Below are 17,517 nucleotides of genomic sequence, written 5' to 3'. Positions count from 1 at the left end.
TAACCCTAACCCTAACCCTAACCCTAACCCTAACCCTAACCCTAACCCTAACCCTAACCCTAACCCTAACCCTAACCCTAACCCTAACCCTAACCCTAACCCTAACCCTAACCCTAACCCTAACCCTAACCCTAACCCTAACCCTAACCCTAACCCTAACCCTAACCCTAACCCTAACCCTAACCCTAACCCTAACCCTAACCCTAACCCTAACCCTAACCCTAACCCTAACCCTAACCCTAACCCTAACCCTAACCCTAACCCTAACCCTAACCCTAACCCTAACCCTAACCCTAACCCTAACCCTAACCCTAACCCTAACCCTAACCCTAACCCTAACCCTAACCCTAACCCTAACCCTAACCCTAACCCTAACCCTAACCCTAACCCTAACCCTAACCCTAACCCTAACCCTAACCCTAACCCTAACCCTAACCCTAACCCTAACCCTAACCCTAACCCTAACCCTAACCCTAACCCTAACCCTAACCCTAACCCTAACCCTAACCCTAACCCTAACCCTAACCCTAACCCTAACCCTAACCCTAACCCTAACCCTAACCCTAACCCTAACCCTAACCCTAACCCTAACCCTAACCCTAACCCTAACCCTAACCCTAACCCTAACCCTAACCCTAACCCTAACCCTAACCCTAACCCTAACCCTAACCCTAACCCTAACCCTAACCCTAACCCTAACCCTAACCCTAACCCTAACCCTAACCCTAACCCTAACCCTAACCCTAACCCTAACCCTAACCCTAACCCTAACCCTAACCCTAACCCTAACCCTAACCCTAACCCTAACCCTAACCCTAACCCTAACCCTAACCCTAACCCTAACCCTAACCCTAACCCTAACCCTAACCCTAACCCTAACCCTAACCCTAACCCTAACCCTAACCCTAACCCTAACCCTAACCCTAACCCTAACCCTAACCCTAACCCTAACCCTAACCCTAACCCTAACCCTAACCCTAACCCTAACCCTAACCCTAACCCTAACCCTAACCCTAACCCTAACCCTAACCCTAACCCTAACCCTAACCCTAACCCTAACCCTAACCCTAACCCTAACCCTAACCCTAACCCTAACCCTAACCCTAACCCTAACCCTAACCCTAACCCTAACCCTAACCCTAACCCTAACCCTAACCCTAACCCTAACCCTAACCCTAACCCTAACCCTAACCCTAACCCTAACCCTAACCCTAACCCTAACCCTAACCCTAACCCTAACCCTAACCCTAACCCTAACCCTAACCCTAACCCTAACCCTAACCCTAACCCTAACCCTAACCCTAACCCTAACCCTAACCCTAACCCTAACCCTAACCCTAACCCTAACCCTAACCCTAACCCTAACCCTAACCCTAACCCTAACCCTAACCCTAACCCTAACCCTAACCCTAACCCTAACCCTAACCCTAACCCTAACCCTAACCCTAACCCTAACCCTAACCCTAACCCTAACCCTAACCCTAACCCTAACCCTAACCCTAACCCTAACCCTAACCCTAACCCTAACCCTAACCCTAACCCTAACCCTAACCCTAACCCTAACCCTAACCCTAACCCTAACCCTAACCCTAACCCTAACCCTAACCCTAACCCTAACCCTAACCCTAACCCTAACCCTAACCCTAACCCTAACCCTAACCCTAACCCTAACCCTAACCCTAACCCTAACCCTAACCCTAACCCTAACCCTAACCCTAACCCTAACCCTAACCCTAACCCTAACCCTAACCCTAACCCTAACCCTAACCCTAACCCTAACCCTAACCCTAACCCTAACCCTAACCCTAACCCTAACCCTAACCCTAACCCTAACCCTAACCCTAACCCTAACCCTAACCCTAACCCTAACCCTAACCCTAACCCTAACCCTAACCCTAACCCTAACCCTAACCCTAACCCTAACCCTAACCCTAACCCTAACCCTAACCCTAACCCTAACCCTAACCCTAACCCTAACCCTAACCCTAACCCTAACCCTAACCCTAACCCTAACCCTAACCCTAACCCTAACCCTAACCCTAACCCTAACCCTAACCCTAACCCTAACCCTAACCCTAACCCTAACCCTAACCCTAACCCTAACCCTAACCCTAACCCTAACCCTAACCCTAACCCTAACCCTAACCCTAACCCTAACCCTAACCCTAACCCTAACCCTAACCCTAACCCTAACCCTAACCCTAACCCTAACCCTAACCCTAACCCTAACCCTAACCCTAACCCTAACCCTAACCCTAACCCTAACCCTAACCCTAACCCTAACCCTAACCCTAACCCTAACCCTAACCCTAACCCTAACCCTAACCCTAACCCTAACCCTAACCCTAACCCTAACCCTAACCCTAACCCTAACCCTAACCCTAACCCTAACCCTAACCCTAACCCTAACCCTAACCCTAACCCTAACCCTAACCCTAATATCTAGTTAAGATATACTTTTTTTAGCATATCGCTCATGAATTATATGATGCTTTTCAGGAGCTGGGGGATCGAGGGACCAACCTTACTCTATTTTATTCTCCCTTGAATTTGACAGGTTGGAACATTCTGCCACATGCTTTCTGGAGAGTGGCTACATTGAGGAAACTGTGTGTAAACACTGGCACGAACGATGCTCAAAAAGAGGGGTTCCAAGAGGCAGGGTGGAGTAGTCAGTGGGTAGGGGGTGTCTTCTGGAGGAAGGGACCAGGAGACTTGTCAGGGGTTCTAACAGTGCAGCATCGGGCTATACGTTCTGCCTGACCCACGACCCCCAGGGGCACTGGGGCATTCTAGTTCCAGAGGATCTGCAGACTGCAAATTGGCCTGAGCAATTTGCTCAGTGGTCTGTCCTCTTGGTTCCTGGGTGTGGCTCTTTCTCTGCTTCTGGAGGCTGTGGATTGTCCTTTTGTTTTCCTGAGCTGCACTATTTTGTGTGGATTCAGCGCTGTGAGCTGACCCATATTCTTCCTGAAAAGAGGTGGAATAGAAGTCATCCTTCTTTCCTGGGTAGACCTGAAGAGATTCCATAAGAATAGCCTTTTTCCAGCTCCCTGGGCCTTCATCTGCTTGCCAGCTCCGAGAATTTTAAAAACATACTATTCCTTTAACAGTTTAAAATAATTGGTTTGGGACGCCTGGGTGGCTCAGTTGGTTAAGCAGCTGCCTTCGGCTCAGGTCATGATCCCAGCGTCCTGGGATCGAGTCCCACATCGGGCTCCTTGCTTGGCGGGGAGCCTGCTTCTCCCTCTGCCTCTGCCTGCCATTCTGTCTGCCTGTGCTCACTCGCTCTCCTCTCTCTCTGACAAATAAATAAAATCTTTTAAAAAATAAATAAATAAATAAATAAAAATTAAAAAAAATAAAATAAAATAATTGGTTTGGTTTTTTAAAAATTCAACAAAGTCACACTTTTAACAATCTATAAAATGATCTGTAAACATTGAGCAAGTCTTTACAGGATGAAGGACTGAGTCAAGGTCAGAGTCAAGGTCAGGGTTGGGATTAGGGTGTGTGAGGTTGAGGTTAATTGTAACAGGGTCGTGCTCAGGGTGAGGGCCAAGGTCAGTGTCACAGCGAAGTTGATCAGCAGCCCCTGCCCCACCGCCCAGCACCATGTGAAGCTCTTGTGGCACCTCCTGAAACGCTCTCCCGCCCAGAGCTGTGGGTCTACCTCCCTCACCTGCCTGGAGTCCTCAGCGCTGCCTGACCCTCCCTGCCCACCGCCACAGGGACACAAGTGTCATGAAGGCAGGGATCTCGGAACAGAATGTTTTGTACGTGGATGGATTCCAAGCCCTCCGAAGAACATGTAGCACACAGCAGGTGCTCAACTGAAATGAAGCCTGTTTAATAAGCAATGAGTGTCCATAAAGGTATTTCTGGAGGGAAAAGTGCATCTGGAAATGAACCGCTCCCAGTTCTCTCTGTGCAAGAATGACAAGAAAGTTTCATGGCTGACTGGACACATGTCCATACTGTTTAAATTCTTTTCAAGGTTTTTGAGTCCCCCAAAAATGGGTACCCCAATAATGGGTCCATGATTAAAGGAGCAAGACTGATACAAAGCGAAAGTCGAGCAAAGCTTTATTTCGTGCCAAGCATTAAGAATCAGACCAACCATCAAACAGACCAGCCGGGGCCACCACTTACAGAGAGGGCAACCCCTCCCTGCTTTTCAGACTAACTTTTATAGAGCAAAGACCATGTGGTTGGGCCTGGCCACACACAGGTGGCCAATGAAATTGTAACACACATAGAAAGCTACATAGTCATGCTAGGCGACCAACTGAATTACATTTTACCCTAGTAGACATTTGAACCTGCCTATCACCTAGTTCAGAATTGGCGCCCAAAAGGTGCCCAAAGGGCGGGGCCCATACTCCTTGGTAGCTAGGGAGACAGTATGTGCCCCCAATGACTGGATACCTCCACCTGGCCTGACCCACCCTTGTATTTGGACTTTGTTACCTGGGACTGGTTTCCAGGACTTATTTTTAAGTAAGTTCCCTGGGGGGGGGGGGGGGGCGGTGGGAGGGTGCAGAGTCAATTTAAGTTTTACAACAAAATGGCAGTTCAACCGGAGTGGGGCCGCTCTGGCGGAATAGACCCTTACAAGGTAAGGAAACGTTGGTTTATTGATAGTTGGTTAAGAATTTTACAGCATGAATGGAGGCTACAATTTTTCAAATTTTAAAAAAATTGTTGTTGGTTATTTTATAACACCAAAAATGGATTTTTCCACTTTGAGAGAAAACAAAGAGCTCCAGTGAAGTTCCTGGTGAAGTGATAAGCGACTCCACACCGTAGCTATTACCCAAGCCTCAAACAACGGGCAGCCTTTTGCAGAGCCCTGGAGACCCTCGAAGGAACCCTGCTCTAGCGCTCTTCTCTAAGGAGGAAAGACAAACCAAGGGGCAAGACAACACGGAAGGTCCATTTATTCAATAGCAGCTTCGGAAAGGAATCCTCAAGACAGTGAGGGGATGTATTTCCCCGTCTCTGCTTCACTCCTCTCCCACACGCCTCTGTCCTTCGCAGGCTAGAGCCTGATGCAGACAAGGTGACTGTCTTAGATGTGCTTACACAAGGCCTTGGAAGGCACAGTCTGGAGGTGCAGACGGATGGGACATTTGTAAAAGTGGGACAGCAGAGTCTCACTGTAGCCCACCAGGAAGTAGAATTTGTGTGCAGGCAGCTGCCCAGGACCAGGGCACAGATCTCCAGCTGGTTAGCCTGGCGCTTTAGGACCAGCTGGTCGGCCAGACACGCTGGGAAAGTGCACAGCATGAACTTCCGGAGGAAAACGTCCTCCACTCTTTGCTCTGAAGCATGGTCCTCCCCACCCAGGTTACCTGAAAGGAGAAGGGCACCTTGAAGACCCAGCACAAACTCCAGCGGGAACATCCAAGGCCTGTCACCCCCAGCCTGGCTTCTTCTCTCTTCTACAAGTGGAATGAAAAGAAAAACACTTGCAAGTTCAAAGTACATTATTTCATTACATTCACAAACAAAGCCTGTGAAATAGGTATTATCGGTTATCCTGGTTTTACCAAAGGGAAGACGGAGGCCTTAGCAGGGCACGAAACTCAGATGATCCTTTCCTGTCTAGACCTTTTCCACTCTTTCTGGACCATTTATAGAAGCACTGGCCACCCCTTGGCCCAGAGAGATGAGGCCACCAGCTACTTCTGAGACTGGGGACAGGAGCTCTCTCACCAGCCAGGGCCATAGCTTCAACCAGGGGATTCTCAAAGTAGATCCTGAAATTCCTACACCTCAAGAGTTCAGTATGTGTGAAGAGTCTCCACACCCATCCCCAGACCTTGTCACCCATACCCAGATCCCCAGATCCTGAAACCCCTACACCTCATAGCATATGCATGAAGAGTCTCCATACCCAGCCCCAGACCTTAGAGCCAGAACCTAGAAAGGGTGGGGGACAGGAATCTGTATTTTAAGTTTTCTAGACAGATGGATCTCAAAACACTCAAGCTGAGAAGCCTCATACTGAACAAATCACAGTGATCCTCATTAGTCCCAGTAGTTATGTTCTATGGAGTCAGCATGAGCAATGAGCAATGAACCCTCGCTCCTAGAGGATCTACGGGGTTAGGTTTCTGCATGCCCTGGTTTGAGTCACATCAATACGTAACCTTGTTTCCCTCATGTTTTTGCTTTAAGACCCCTTGTTTAATACATACGACGCTTAACCCTCAACTCTGCCCACAGCATTAGAACTCATGCCTGAAGGAAGCTTATTGACACCCATATTTTCTCCCCAGTGTAGGTCACACCTTTCTTGTGCCTCACACATCAGCATTAGGGCTATTTTAAAGCAGTGAAACCACCGAGAGAAAGCCTGAAACTGCAAACGTGGGCACTAATGGACCTCGAAAAGGTGCTCAAAAGAACACCTGTTTACAGCAGGAGCAGAAAGGAGAAGGCAACGCCCTGGGTGGGGAAGGCTTGTGCAGGGTGACTGCTCGGTCCCACGGTGATATGGGACTATGAAATCTGAGCATGAAGCCCTCTGAACAAGCCGGAGTTGGATCAGGCCTCGCGCACGTGTTTACCTGGTGTCCGTGTGACAGCCACGACCAAGAACTCCATCCACAGGCCCCCAGACCCATGACCCCACACCTGTGTAAAGCGAGAGCCAGCCCTTGCAGTGGGCGATGTGGTGCTGTGTGTGGGCCACCTTGTAGGTCACAGGCTTGTCCCCCTTGCCCACTCTGACTCAGGCTGCCTGGTTCTAGAAGCACAGAGGGGCCATGACTCTGCATGTCCACCGACCCAGGCGACCGTCCCCACGCCCCGCCCCTGGCCCCTAAGGTCCCCGACTACACTGCCCCTGGCTTCACACACAGGTCCCCAACCCCTCCGCACCCCCACCCCACCGCCCCAGGCCCTCGGGTCCCTACACTCCCAGCTCTTGGCACCCAGACCCTAACCCTTCCACACAAATTCAGCGCCCCCAAACACAGACCCTAACCCTCACCCTCACCATAACCCTTCCCCCAAATCAGCGCTCTGGGAAGGTCTCCACACTGCCAGCAGTTAAGACCCATAAAGCTCCTGGGCCCCAACCCTAACCCTAGTCATGGCTCTGGTACTACCCACACCCAAAGCCTAGTTCTGAAAAACAGGGGCTTCGGGAACGCTGATCAACACCGGAAGATTCAGCCAGTGACACAGAAGGAAACCCTGCCGTTTGGAAGACTGAGATGGAGCTGGAGCAGGAGGATTTTGAAGGAAAACCTTAGCCAAGGCATGTTCACTGCCCCCATGAACACAAACCCTAACCCTAATTCCTAACCCTAACCCTGACCTAATCTGTTCTTTTTTTTTTTTTTTTTTAAGGTTGTACTTATTTGAGAGAAAGAGTGAAAGAGCACAGAGGCAGAGGGAGGAGCCAACCCCTCGCAGAGCAGGGAGCCCAACATGGGGCTAACTCCAGGCCGCCGGGATCATGACCCAAGCGGAGCCGAAGGCAGACACTGAAGAGGCCATCCAGGTGCCCTCCGTTTCTTAATTCATAGCTTAACACTGACTCAGGAAAGCCTTGCCCGACATTTCCACTGTTAAGAGGAGGCGCTACTCTCCCGGAGGGGGCAGGATTATCAGTAAACACTGTTACGACAAGGAAATGAAGACAGAGCTCGTGTTCTTTGAGCTTGGAAGAACACTCTGTTTCCTTGGCCCCGTTTTAGTCAACGTCACAGGCTGCAACTCCCGTGTGCCGGGTAGCCTGGCGGCTGAGGGCAGAAACGACCAGAACTCCGGCAGCTTTTACGTAGGAAACATAATCGCTGCAAAACCAGATAAATGGCTTGAAAGAGAGGGTGCTGAGCTTAGAAGCCAACAGAGCCAGATTTTCAATATGCCACATATATGAACTTAAACACTTCACAGGCTTTTGACAAAATGGCACTTGAGTTAGCTGAGCCCAAACAAGCACAAGCAGCCGCTAATGTCACAGAAGGCGGTGTCACGGGCTTGGAGCACCAAAGTCACCGCTTGAAAATACTGGGTGTGTCTGCCGCAGAGAAACGGCCTCGCTCGGCACAGCTTTCCAGACACCACTGCCTGCACACAAAACGCCAAGTCTGACTCAGAACTAGTGCAACTACTAGAATGTTTTTCACCAAACCTGATGAATCCAGTTGTAGGTGACGTGCATATGTGTGATTCGAATATAGTGATGATGCAAAATAAGAAATTTCTTTTCAGCCTCATTGCCAGCAAAACTGTAAGCTCTGAATCCTATGAAACCATGCACAGCTATACTGCCAACCGGCAGTCTGGAGACCAAGTTTGGGGTTGTGTGTCCTGAGAGCACAGCCACAATGAGAACGGGGCTCCGAGCATCCCAGAGTGTCAAGCAGGCACCAGGACCTCAGCCAACACCCTGCTTTCCTCAGTGGCCATGCCTTTCCTGAGGAACGTCAGCTGACCAAGCGGTGTGCTTGGAGAGGCAGTGAGCCTGTGGCTTGCACACCAGTGCATGTGTTGGACTCAGGATCATGCTCTCTCTCATGCATCATACGGGGCTCATCATGAGCAGATGCCGACGGAATTTCGGATATGATGGCCATGAGGGGAGGGGTCCAGCCGAGAACATCTGGCCACAGAGGAGCTCCTCTTGTCTTCCCCAGCTCATTGACTCCATGAATCAGTCCGACAAATTGCCTGACACCTTCGATATGTAATGGGCTTAACGTTTCTGTGCAGGAACAGGAGGCCACTTAGCCTCACTAGGACACAGAAGGTTGTGAGGCATAAGCCATCGTTCAAACACTGAAAGAACTGGGGCTCTGCGGATCGTGAAGACGAATACCATAATTAACAAAAACTGTCTTGGTATTTACACATCTGTTAAAATTGTACCAAACACCTTACGAACCCACAGAATGTGGGCTTTGGGGGTAGAATGTTTTGAGTATGATTTTTGATCAAATAAAGATCCATCCCTGAAAAGTTAATGGATGCTGAACATGTTGGTCCCCCATTGTCAGCCAGACCGAACCAGAAAACAGCAGGCCGGGAGCCTCCCAGGGCACTGAGGAAGATACAGGGGCGTGGTGAGAGTCTGCAGAGCCAAAGGGAGGCCTCCGTCACCAGTGTCAAGGGGACGCTTGTGTTCTGCTGTGTTTGCTTGAAGTGGGGTCGTGTTACAGCATGAATAAATGCTGAGGGGTGATGGACTGGAGATGTGCAAGCAAAGTCCCCACCGCCGGTAATCGGAGTCATCAGCGGAGGAGGCCTGCTCTCCATCCTCCTGGGCTGGGAGGTGGCTAGAGGGTGTGTCTCGGGCAGCCCAGCAAGGGCTGCAGGGCAACCACCAGCAACTTCCGCTTTCAGGGGCGGTGGTGTGGAGAAGAACAACAACCACAACCCAAAAAAAGCTAAGGGGGCACCCAGTCCACCTCCGGGAGGGACGACGCTCTGGAGACTTGATAGGAAAACAGAGAAGGAGAAGAGCTGGGCAGGCTGGTCTCCATTAGAGCCAGCCCTGACTGTCGGAATCACCTGCAGGGATTCAGACCAGCTGAGGTCCAGGCCATACCCCCAGGAACACTGCTTCTGGGAGACGCTGAAGCCCGGGGGCTGGCATCGCTAGACATCTGCCCGGTGAGACAACAGGTGGCCAGAGACCAATATGGGGTGGGGGGTGGGGGATGGAGACAGGCCTGGCAGAGGGAATAGTCAGTGGCATGGTAGGAACTTTGTTCGGGACAGACAGGGGCTATGCTTCTTGTGGGGAGGGCTGAGTAATGCCCAGAGCTGTGGAGTCACTAAGCTGTAACCCTTACCCTAATGTAACATCTTGGGTCGATTGTACTTCAATAATCTAATGAAATTAAATGAAGAAGGTGATGGGTCCATCAGAGCAAAGGTGAGGCCATGGCCAGGCCAGAATCCATGATCCCTGGGCTCCACGTGGCCTCGAGCACAGTCTCACCAATGAGGCCACATGGCTGTTACGGGTGACCTCAGTACACGTGCTCTGCCCCATACTCCTGGAATCTGTGTATAAGTAGATTATCATCGCTGGGTCTTACTCCACAGCAGCCAAGAGGATTCAGAATACACCTTGTCAACAGGACAAGGGCTGCAGTCTGTGACAGACTTAGGCCCAGCTAGAGACGAGTGAGGGACAGGGTGACCAAGCGTGGCACACACACCAGAGTAATCAAGCCAGAGCACTTTGGGGAAGGTGGAAACCGTCCCCAGATGCTGAATGAGGAGCCCCTCGAGGGCTAAACCCCTGAGTCCTCTCGGGCACCCGAGGACACCATCAGCCACCAGGTGGCAGCAGGGGACATGAGAGGGCCAGAGTCCCAGACAGGAATGGCGGCTCCTGGACAGGTCTGGCTGGGGACCTAGACATCTCAGGCCCGAAGCTCCATTCTAACATCTAAGCACCACCCGCCCCATCCTAGGCTCCCAGGGCTGGCCTTGCTGCAGAAGGAGGCTATGTCTCAGTATGCGGCCCCCTCCCCGCCCCCCACAGTGGTGGGATACTCCCACCAGGCCCCAGGCTGGTCAGGCTCTTGGCCCCTCAGTCTCTCGGAGGCCCACCTTCTCCCGCTGGACCTTACCGTCCACTTGAGCTTCCTGCGGCCCTGGCCCATCTCCCACCACCCAGATCCACAGGCCCAGGAAGCCCCCGCCCCTGGCCCAGGGGAGACCCTCAGGCATGTTAAGCAGAGGGGGGACCCACAAAAGAAAGACCTGAGCCCAACCCCAGACCCCACCACTCTCAGCCACAAAGCAGGCATGACCAGAGGCCTGCGGCGTCCTGGCCCCTCCTGTCCTTCCCCACTGACTTGACATCCCCCTCCCACAGTGCCCCCAGCCTTTCACTGCTGACACCCGGGGAGCGGGGTGAGGACACGCCCCCCGGCTGCCCAGGTGTTGACGGGGAGCTTGTCCCGCCTCCAGCCGAGGTGCGGCATAAAGCCGGCCGAGGTAGCTGCCAAGGGACCGCTGTCTGCCATGAAGGGGAGCAGCACCCTCCTGCTGGCGGCCCTCATCCTGCTCTGCTCCTGGGGTGAGTCTGTGATTCTGTCAGCAGTGCCCCTGTTTGGGGGATGGAGGGGGGCCTAGGCAGCTGAAAACCCAGGCACCAGGTCCCTCGCAGGGAGGGCGACAGCCTCGGCAGGGGCCCTATCAGTTTCCATCACAGAACACGGATGTGGGCAGTGACCCTGATGCCCCTGCCGAGCCCAGCCCCGCACAGCCCAGCTCCAACCTCTCCCCCAGCCCTATCGTCACCAACCCAGCCCAGCCTGACCCTCACACTCCAAGCCCCAGGTCAGCCAACCCCATATGGAGGGGAAGTCCCAGCTGCGTGAGGGGCTGGAGTGCTTCCCTAGAGACTCCGGGGAACCCAGAGTGGAGGGGGGAAGCAGAGGAGGGGTCCGTGGGCAGGTAGGCGTGGGGGCTGTCACGGAGGAAGATCTGGGGGAGGTGAGGAGGGATGTGGAAGGTCTAGAGGCCAGAGGCTGGAGTTCTGGGAAGTCTGGGGTCGTGGGCGGGAAGGCGACCTCCTGTCCTGGTGCCATGCCTCCCTCACCACAGGGCTGGCCACCGGGGAGGACAGCAGTGAGTTTTTCATGGACTTCCTGCAAACGCTGCTGGTGGGGTCCCCCGAGGAGCTCTACGAGGGGCCCCTGAGCAAGTACAACGTCAATGCAGGCGCCAAGGCCGCCCTGACCGAGCTCAAGTCCTGCATAGACGACCTCCAGCCCATGCACAAGGCGGAGCTGGTCAAGCTGCTGGTACCGGGGCTGGGGGGCGGGGGCACCCAGGTCCCTAAATGCCCACAGCCCCAGCAGGACCCACGGCCCCACCCTACTGGCCCTCCGCCAAATGCCATGGCTCCTGATTATCCCCCAGTGCAGCCGAACGCGCCTACAGACACCCTGACTGGCCGCAGTAGGTGGGAGTGGACGTCCCAGACCTCACTCCCCACAGAGCCCCTCAGCCTCCCCTACACATACACGCATGCATGGGCACACCTGCACACAAGTGCACACACACACCCACGCAGGTGCACGCACCACTTCCCCAGCGGCTAGGAGAGGTAGGAGAGGACTGGCTGAAATGGGCCAGAGGCTACTGTCCCCCAGGGGCTGACCTGGGTCTGCCTGCCCAGTGGAGATGGCACTTTCTGGTTATTGCTCACCGAGGACAGGACCCCCAGCCCTGTCGGCCCACACCTGTCTGTCTTCCAGGTGCAAGTGCTGGGCAGCGAAGATGAGGCCTAGCAGAGCCCAGTCACAGCTCCAGGCAGCCACAGGACCAGCTACACAAGCAGCCAAGGCCACGCCGTCCCACTACCACTTCCCCATGTGTGAATTTACCCTAATACTGTTCAGTCAATAAAGCGTCCTGCAGCTCCGCTCCGGGCTCCTGTCTCTCCCCACAATCAGGGACACAACTACACGCACACGGAAATTCACACACACAGGGTTGCACCCACAGAGCGTGCAGGTACAAGTAGCCCCACGCAGAGGGCAGACCCATCCGGACACCCGTGCGGACGAAGCAGAGGCAGACAGACAGGCGGGTGGGTGGACACAGGACACAGGAAGGCCTGCAGAGGCAGCGGTGGGATGCAGGGCACAGGAGGGGCAAAGGGCCCCAGGCAGAGAACGTGGTCGGGACTGGGAGGCCCTGCTGGGGCTGCTCTGCATCTGAAGGCTGTCATTCCAAGACACAAATGCACAAAGGCACAGGTCAGGGGTTGAAAGCGTCTCCCTCTTGGGGTGACCCAAGAAAAGAGTCTACCTGCAGACCAGAGCCGCAACCCCAAGAGGAACTTGGACAAAGTCAAGAAGAAAGCGTATCTGCTCCTGAGGGCAGCCATGCTCCGAGGGGCAGGCACAGCCAGCAGGGGCATGGGAGGGAGAGCAGCAGCTCCCCACCCCAATGCCCCAGCCAGCACCAACCCTACACTCACCTTGGATCCCAGGATCCCGACTGCTGGAGACTTCCTGTGTCTCAGTTCCCCTCCCCCGGATCAGTGGTCCTCACTAGGGGCCGGGCTGACTAGGTTCTCCTCTGCCCCTCACAACTTTCACTCCCCCGCCACTCCAGTTCTGGGCCCCGTGACCTCCATGTCCAATACAGAAGCTTGCTGTCCCTTTTCCTGTCCTCCAAACCTCTGCCCCTCCCATCACAAAGGAGGAGTGGAGCAAAGTCCCAACCTGAACCATGCCTGGTGAGGGTGGGGGTTCCCTGGGCAGAGGCCATTGTCTCCATCACACAAATGGTGATCTAGAACCCACCGTCCCACAGAGCCACATTCTAGAGCTTGGGGCTAGGACCCCTCCCCAATTCTCCAAGCCCCCCAGGGAGAGGAGAAAGAGGAAGAGGCCTTCCTCTCCATGCCCCTTTCTCGGGAACTCCCTGGCACTGAGGCCAGAGTGACAAGACTGCTTCTGAGGAGGCCTGGTCCATAGGCTGCTCTGAGAGCAGCTCCTGGGCCAAAGAGGTGAGGACCCTTCTGGAGCCGCCTGCCCCCCATGGCACAGCCTCACCCAGGAACTTCCCACCTTTGCCTACCGCTCCTTGCCCAGCAGTGCCCAGAGTCCTCTGAGTAGGAGGAACCTGCCCAGAACCCCTTAGAACCAGGGAGGGGTGGTCTGCGAGGGCTGGAAGAGACAGTCCTTCTGGGCATGTACACAAGGGCCTGGCGCTCCTCCTCTCAGGGGTTGGTGGGGGTACAGAAGGCCCCCTACTCGAAGCAGAAGTTCTGTAAGTCTGGGCCCAGCTCAAGACCTCACTGAGGAGACTGTGGCCTGAAATTCTGCCCATCAGTGGGGACAAAGCAGGGATGGGGTTAGGAGTCGGGTCTTCCCAGCACCTGGTCACCCTCCCCTCCATGGACAGAGCCAGCCATGGCAGAGGAAGTATGGGTGGGCACCTGGAGGCCCCATCGCCCCCGGGGGCCCATCATGGCCCTCTACAGCAGCCCAGGGCCCAAGTACCTGATTCCACCCACCACAGGTAAGTGCCTGGGAGCCTGGAATGGGTCTGGGGAGGATTTGGGGGGATCTGGGAAGCGCCTGGAATGAGGCTGGTGCAGGTCCGGGGAGAGTGTAGGGACAGTCTGGGAGGTCTGAGGGGTGGGTGTGTGGGGTGGGGCTGAGGGCTCATCCCTGGCTCTCAGCCCATGAACCCCTCTGGGGCCAATAGGGTGGAGACAAGGATGGTGTCTGGTTCCAGGCTGCTCAGAGCCCCTGTCCCACAGGATTTGTGAGGCACACGCCCACCAAGCTGCGTGCACCAGCCTACAGTTTCCGGGGGGCCCCCATGCTCCTGGCAGAGAACTGCTCCCCAGGTCCCCGCTACAGTGTGAACCCCAAGATGCTGAGGACGGGCAAGGACCTCGGCCCCGCCTACTCCATCCTGGGGCGCTATCGCACCAAGACCATCACGACCCCTGGCCCTGGTAAGGGACTCTGGGGCCCCCGCAGCCCTGCCCAACTCTGCCAACGGCCACTGTGTGTCCTGTTAACGGCAGGGCAGTAAGGGAACACAGGCGTCCTGGGCCTCCTAGCCCCTCATCTGCCTCAAAAGGGACACCAGCAGGCCCGAGGCAGCATAGGGGACCCTCTAGCCCAATTCCGACCCGAGCTTTTCTTGGCCTGAGTCCCGGCACCAGGCCCACAACAGAGCCTGCCCTTTTCCCTCCAAAGCCGCAGCTGTCCCCGGACATCCCTGACCAACCTCAGACACCATCTGTACGGGGGCCGGGAAGCCCTGCACCTGCAGTGTTGGGGGACTTCCTGGGCCGGATCCGCAGCCCGTCTGCATGGTCCTTTCCCTCCCAGCACACCCTCCACTCCTTTCCCGAGCCAGGTGACTACTTTCCAGAGAAATCTAGCAAGCACGTGTTTGACTCAGCACCCAGCCACTCCATTTCCGCCCGGACCAAGACCTTTCGAGTGGACAGCACCCCAGGTGTGCAGCAAACAACCAGCTGGGCTGGGGACGCTGGCAGGGGCGCAGGGGCGGGGGGACGGGTCAGGGCGGCCTGACGGCTGCTCTCCTGGAGGTGAAAGGCCTCAGGGAAGGAGCAGAGGAGAGTCTGGATGCCGGCTTCTGTCCGGCCCGAGACTCAGTGCCCATGCGCCCCGCAGGCCCGGCCGCCTACCTGCTGCCTGTGGTGATGGGGCCCCACACTGTCGGCAAGGCCTCCCAGCCCTCCTTCTCCATCAAGGGTCGCAGCAAGCTGGGCAGCTTCAGCGACGACCTGCACAAGGCAAGGGCCCTGCCAGGGCACAGCACAGTTCGTGCCCCAGGGGTGGCCCCTCTGGCCCCGTCCCCCAGACCCCACCAGGCTGAAGCTGCTCAGCTCGTCATCCTCTGGGCCCTGCCACATTCCTGGCACCACCCGCTCGCACCCCCACCGCCACCCACCCCAGGTTCCAGTCTAGGGGTGAGGAGAGGCAGACAGTGGACAGGGGTACAGACGCTGATAGTGCTGAGGAGGGTTGAGCAGGGCCGTGGCCTTTGCTGCAGGGAGGACAAGGAGCAGCCTTTGATAAAGCAGCAGGCAGGAAGATGGGAAGAAGAAAAGCTGTGAGACATTTTGGGGGAGGAGGGCTCCAGCAGCAGAAATAGCCAGTGCAAAGGCCCTGGGGTGGGCATGTGTCTGGGAGCCTGAGGAGCCTGGGGAGAAGGCCAAGGTGGCATCCCAGCACTGCTGACCTTGCCCACCCATCCCATGGCCATCAAGTACCACAGGACAGAGTCCCAGCTGGAAAGGGGCCTCTGTGGCACACACCAAAGCCACCAGCCTGGGACTGGCACACACAGGGTTATCTTTTCCAGAGCGAGGCTGCCGTGGAAGGGTCACGTCCCACACAGAAGAGGTCATCCCCACAGGATGACTATTCTGTGGAGACAACAGGGACCCCTGACACACAGACATACAGTGGCTCAGGCGTGAAGCCCATGGCCCGATGCTGGCACCCCCCCCACCGCCAGGAGTAGCATGCCCAGGCAGGCTGAGGCTCTCTGAGCCTCTTTCACCTCCTAGACCCCAGGTCCTGCAGCCTACCGCCAGACGGACGTGCAGGTGACGAAGCCCAAGGCTCCACAGTACACCATGGCAGCCCGAGCGGAGGCCCCAGGGGACAAGACCCTCAAGCCAGGACCGGGAGCTCACAGCCCTGAGAAGGTCCAGGAAGAACAGGGCCCGAAGGGGTGGGGTGAGGGGTGGGGGGGTCACAGTGAGGAGGGAGTGGGGACGGCAGTGGTCACAACCCGGTGGGGAGGGGTTGTAGGGGCACCGCCCAGGAGGGGGGCACAGCCTGGGGACCAGGAGCCCCCAGTCCTGAGAAGGTCCAGGAAGAACACGACCCAGAGGGGTGGGGGACAGCCTGGAGAGCAGGGACCACAGGCCAGAATGGTTGGGTTACTGGGGGCACAACCCCAGGGTGGGGGAGTTTGTAGGGGTACGGCCTGGCGGGGCACAGGCGAGAGGACTTGAGTAGCCGGGGAGCACGCCCAGAGTGGTTGTGGCAGGGAAGGGCCCGTGGGGGTCCCAGTGGCCAGCCTGGCATGCTAGGCATCCGGGGCACACCACTGCCCCAGGGTCAGGTCCTGCCTCCCCAGAAAGCAGGGGCACTCACCATGGACCAGCCTCCGTGTTTAAACCCGGCGGCGTGGACTTGTTGCCGGTCACCTTGGCCCAGGCTCAGGAGGGACAGTGAAGCTACTGCCAGCAGCTCAAGCCCTGGGACGGCGAAGTCTGTCAGGCGGGGCAGGAATGCCAACTCTTCTCACAGCCTCTCCTCTCCCAGGTGACAGTGACCAAGCCCTGCGCCCCTGTCGTCACCTTTGGCATCAAACATTCCGACTACATGACACCACTGGTGGTGGATGTGGAATAGCCCCGGGCCCACCCTAGCTGGCTGCCCAGAGCCTCTGCACAGCACAGCCACCGCTGGAGATGCCCTGGGTGTGGCCTCTGGGTGTAGGCTCGAGAGGCGGCCTCCACCAGGTGGGCTGCGGCCTGCAGGGCAGAGCTCGTTTGAACAGTCGTGACCAGTTACTTTTTCTATGCTTTCCCATTTGCTTATCTTGTTTCCTGCTGTGCCCAGATATTTAATAAACCACAGATTGCATTAGTGACGAACTGGTCTTGGCTATAGAATCAAGCTTTCCCAGAAAAGGGGCTCCTGCCTCAGTGGCTGGGTCCTCTCCTGGCTTCCAGGGACTGGGGTCTGAGCAGAGAGGGGGGCTTGGGACCTTGGACCCCGTGCCACACCTGCCCTTCTAGTTCTGCCACAGGCCCTGCACTTCACATCTCATCCTACACTCCGAGGATGGTCACACCAGCACCTGTCTCCTTCCGTGGGGCCTGCTCCCTGCGTGACAGACCCGCCCCTGTGAGCTCTGTGCCCCGCCCCTTGAATCTGGACTAGAATCTGTACCCACCCTCAAGGAAGCAGTGCTGCATGACCCGAGGCTAGGCTGTGGGACCTACAAAGGAGA

At 55.8% G+C, this 17,517-nt stretch overlaps 2 protein-coding genes and 1 long non-coding RNA gene across 3 annotated transcripts; 2 read left to right on the top strand and 1 right to left on the bottom strand.

Moving 5' to 3' along the window:
* Positions 1-4,923: 4,923 nt before the first annotated feature.
* On the bottom strand, positions 4,924-13,318 carry LOC125080034 (uncharacterized). The gene is made up of 2 exons (XR_007121199.1): positions 12,971-13,318; positions 4,924-6,642 (listed from the first exon to the last, which is right to left on the bottom strand). It is a non-coding gene; the product is annotated as an uncharacterized LOC125080034 (long non-coding RNA).
* On the top strand, positions 10,953-12,405 carry SCGB1C1 (secretoglobin family 1C member 1). The gene is made up of 3 exons (XM_047693834.1): positions 10,953-11,056; positions 11,587-11,786; positions 12,243-12,405. Exons 1-3 carry the CDS (start codon positions 11,002-11,004, stop codon positions 12,273-12,275), a joined length of 288 nt encoding a protein of 95 aa, XP_047549790.1. The 5' UTR covers positions 10,953-11,001; the 3' UTR covers positions 12,276-12,405.
* On the top strand, positions 13,316-17,152 carry ODF3 (outer dense fiber of sperm tails 3). Its single transcript, XM_047693833.1, has 7 exons — positions 13,316-13,504; positions 13,903-14,019; positions 14,264-14,464; positions 14,875-14,976; positions 15,156-15,277; positions 16,058-16,198; positions 16,824-17,152. Exons 2-7 carry the CDS (start codon positions 13,911-13,913, stop codon positions 16,911-16,913), a joined length of 765 nt encoding a protein of 254 aa, XP_047549789.1. The 5' UTR covers positions 13,316-13,504; positions 13,903-13,910; the 3' UTR covers positions 16,914-17,152.
* Positions 17,153-17,517: the final 365 nt, after the last annotated feature.

This window comes from Lutra lutra, chromosome 10 (genome assembly GCF_902655055.1).
Source record: "Lutra lutra chromosome 10, mLutLut1.2, whole genome shotgun sequence".
NCBI lineage: Eukaryota > Metazoa > Chordata > Mammalia > Carnivora > Mustelidae > Lutra > Lutra lutra.
The sequence above is the reverse complement of the archived record's forward strand: the minus strand, read 5'-3'. Positions and strand labels throughout refer to the sequence as shown.

Excerpts from the sequence above, each read along its gene's own strand:
- SCGB1C1 (XM_047693834.1), top strand. The coding sequence starts at position 11,002 with ATGAAGGGGAGCAGCACCCTCCTGCTGGCGGCCCTCATCCTGCTCTGC. Across the intron at positions 11,057-11,586 it reads CATCCTGCTCTGCTCCTGGG|GGCTGGCCACCGGGGAGGAC; the intron begins GTGAGTCTGTGA and ends CCCTCACCACAG. Across the intron at positions 11,787-12,242 it reads CGGAGCTGGTCAAGCTGCTG|GTGCAAGTGCTGGGCAGCGA; the intron begins GTACCGGGGCTG and ends TCTGTCTTCCAG.
- ODF3 (XM_047693833.1), top strand. The coding sequence starts at position 13,911 with ATGGCAGAGGAAGTATGGGTGGGCACCTGGAGGCCCCATCGCCCCCGG. Across the intron at positions 14,977-15,155 it reads TCGAGTGGACAGCACCCCAG|GCCCGGCCGCCTACCTGCTG; the intron begins GTGTGCAGCAAA and ends TGCGCCCCGCAG. Across the intron at positions 16,199-16,823 it reads GAGCTCACAGCCCTGAGAAG|GTGACAGTGACCAAGCCCTG; the intron begins GTCCAGGAAGAA and ends CTCCTCTCCCAG.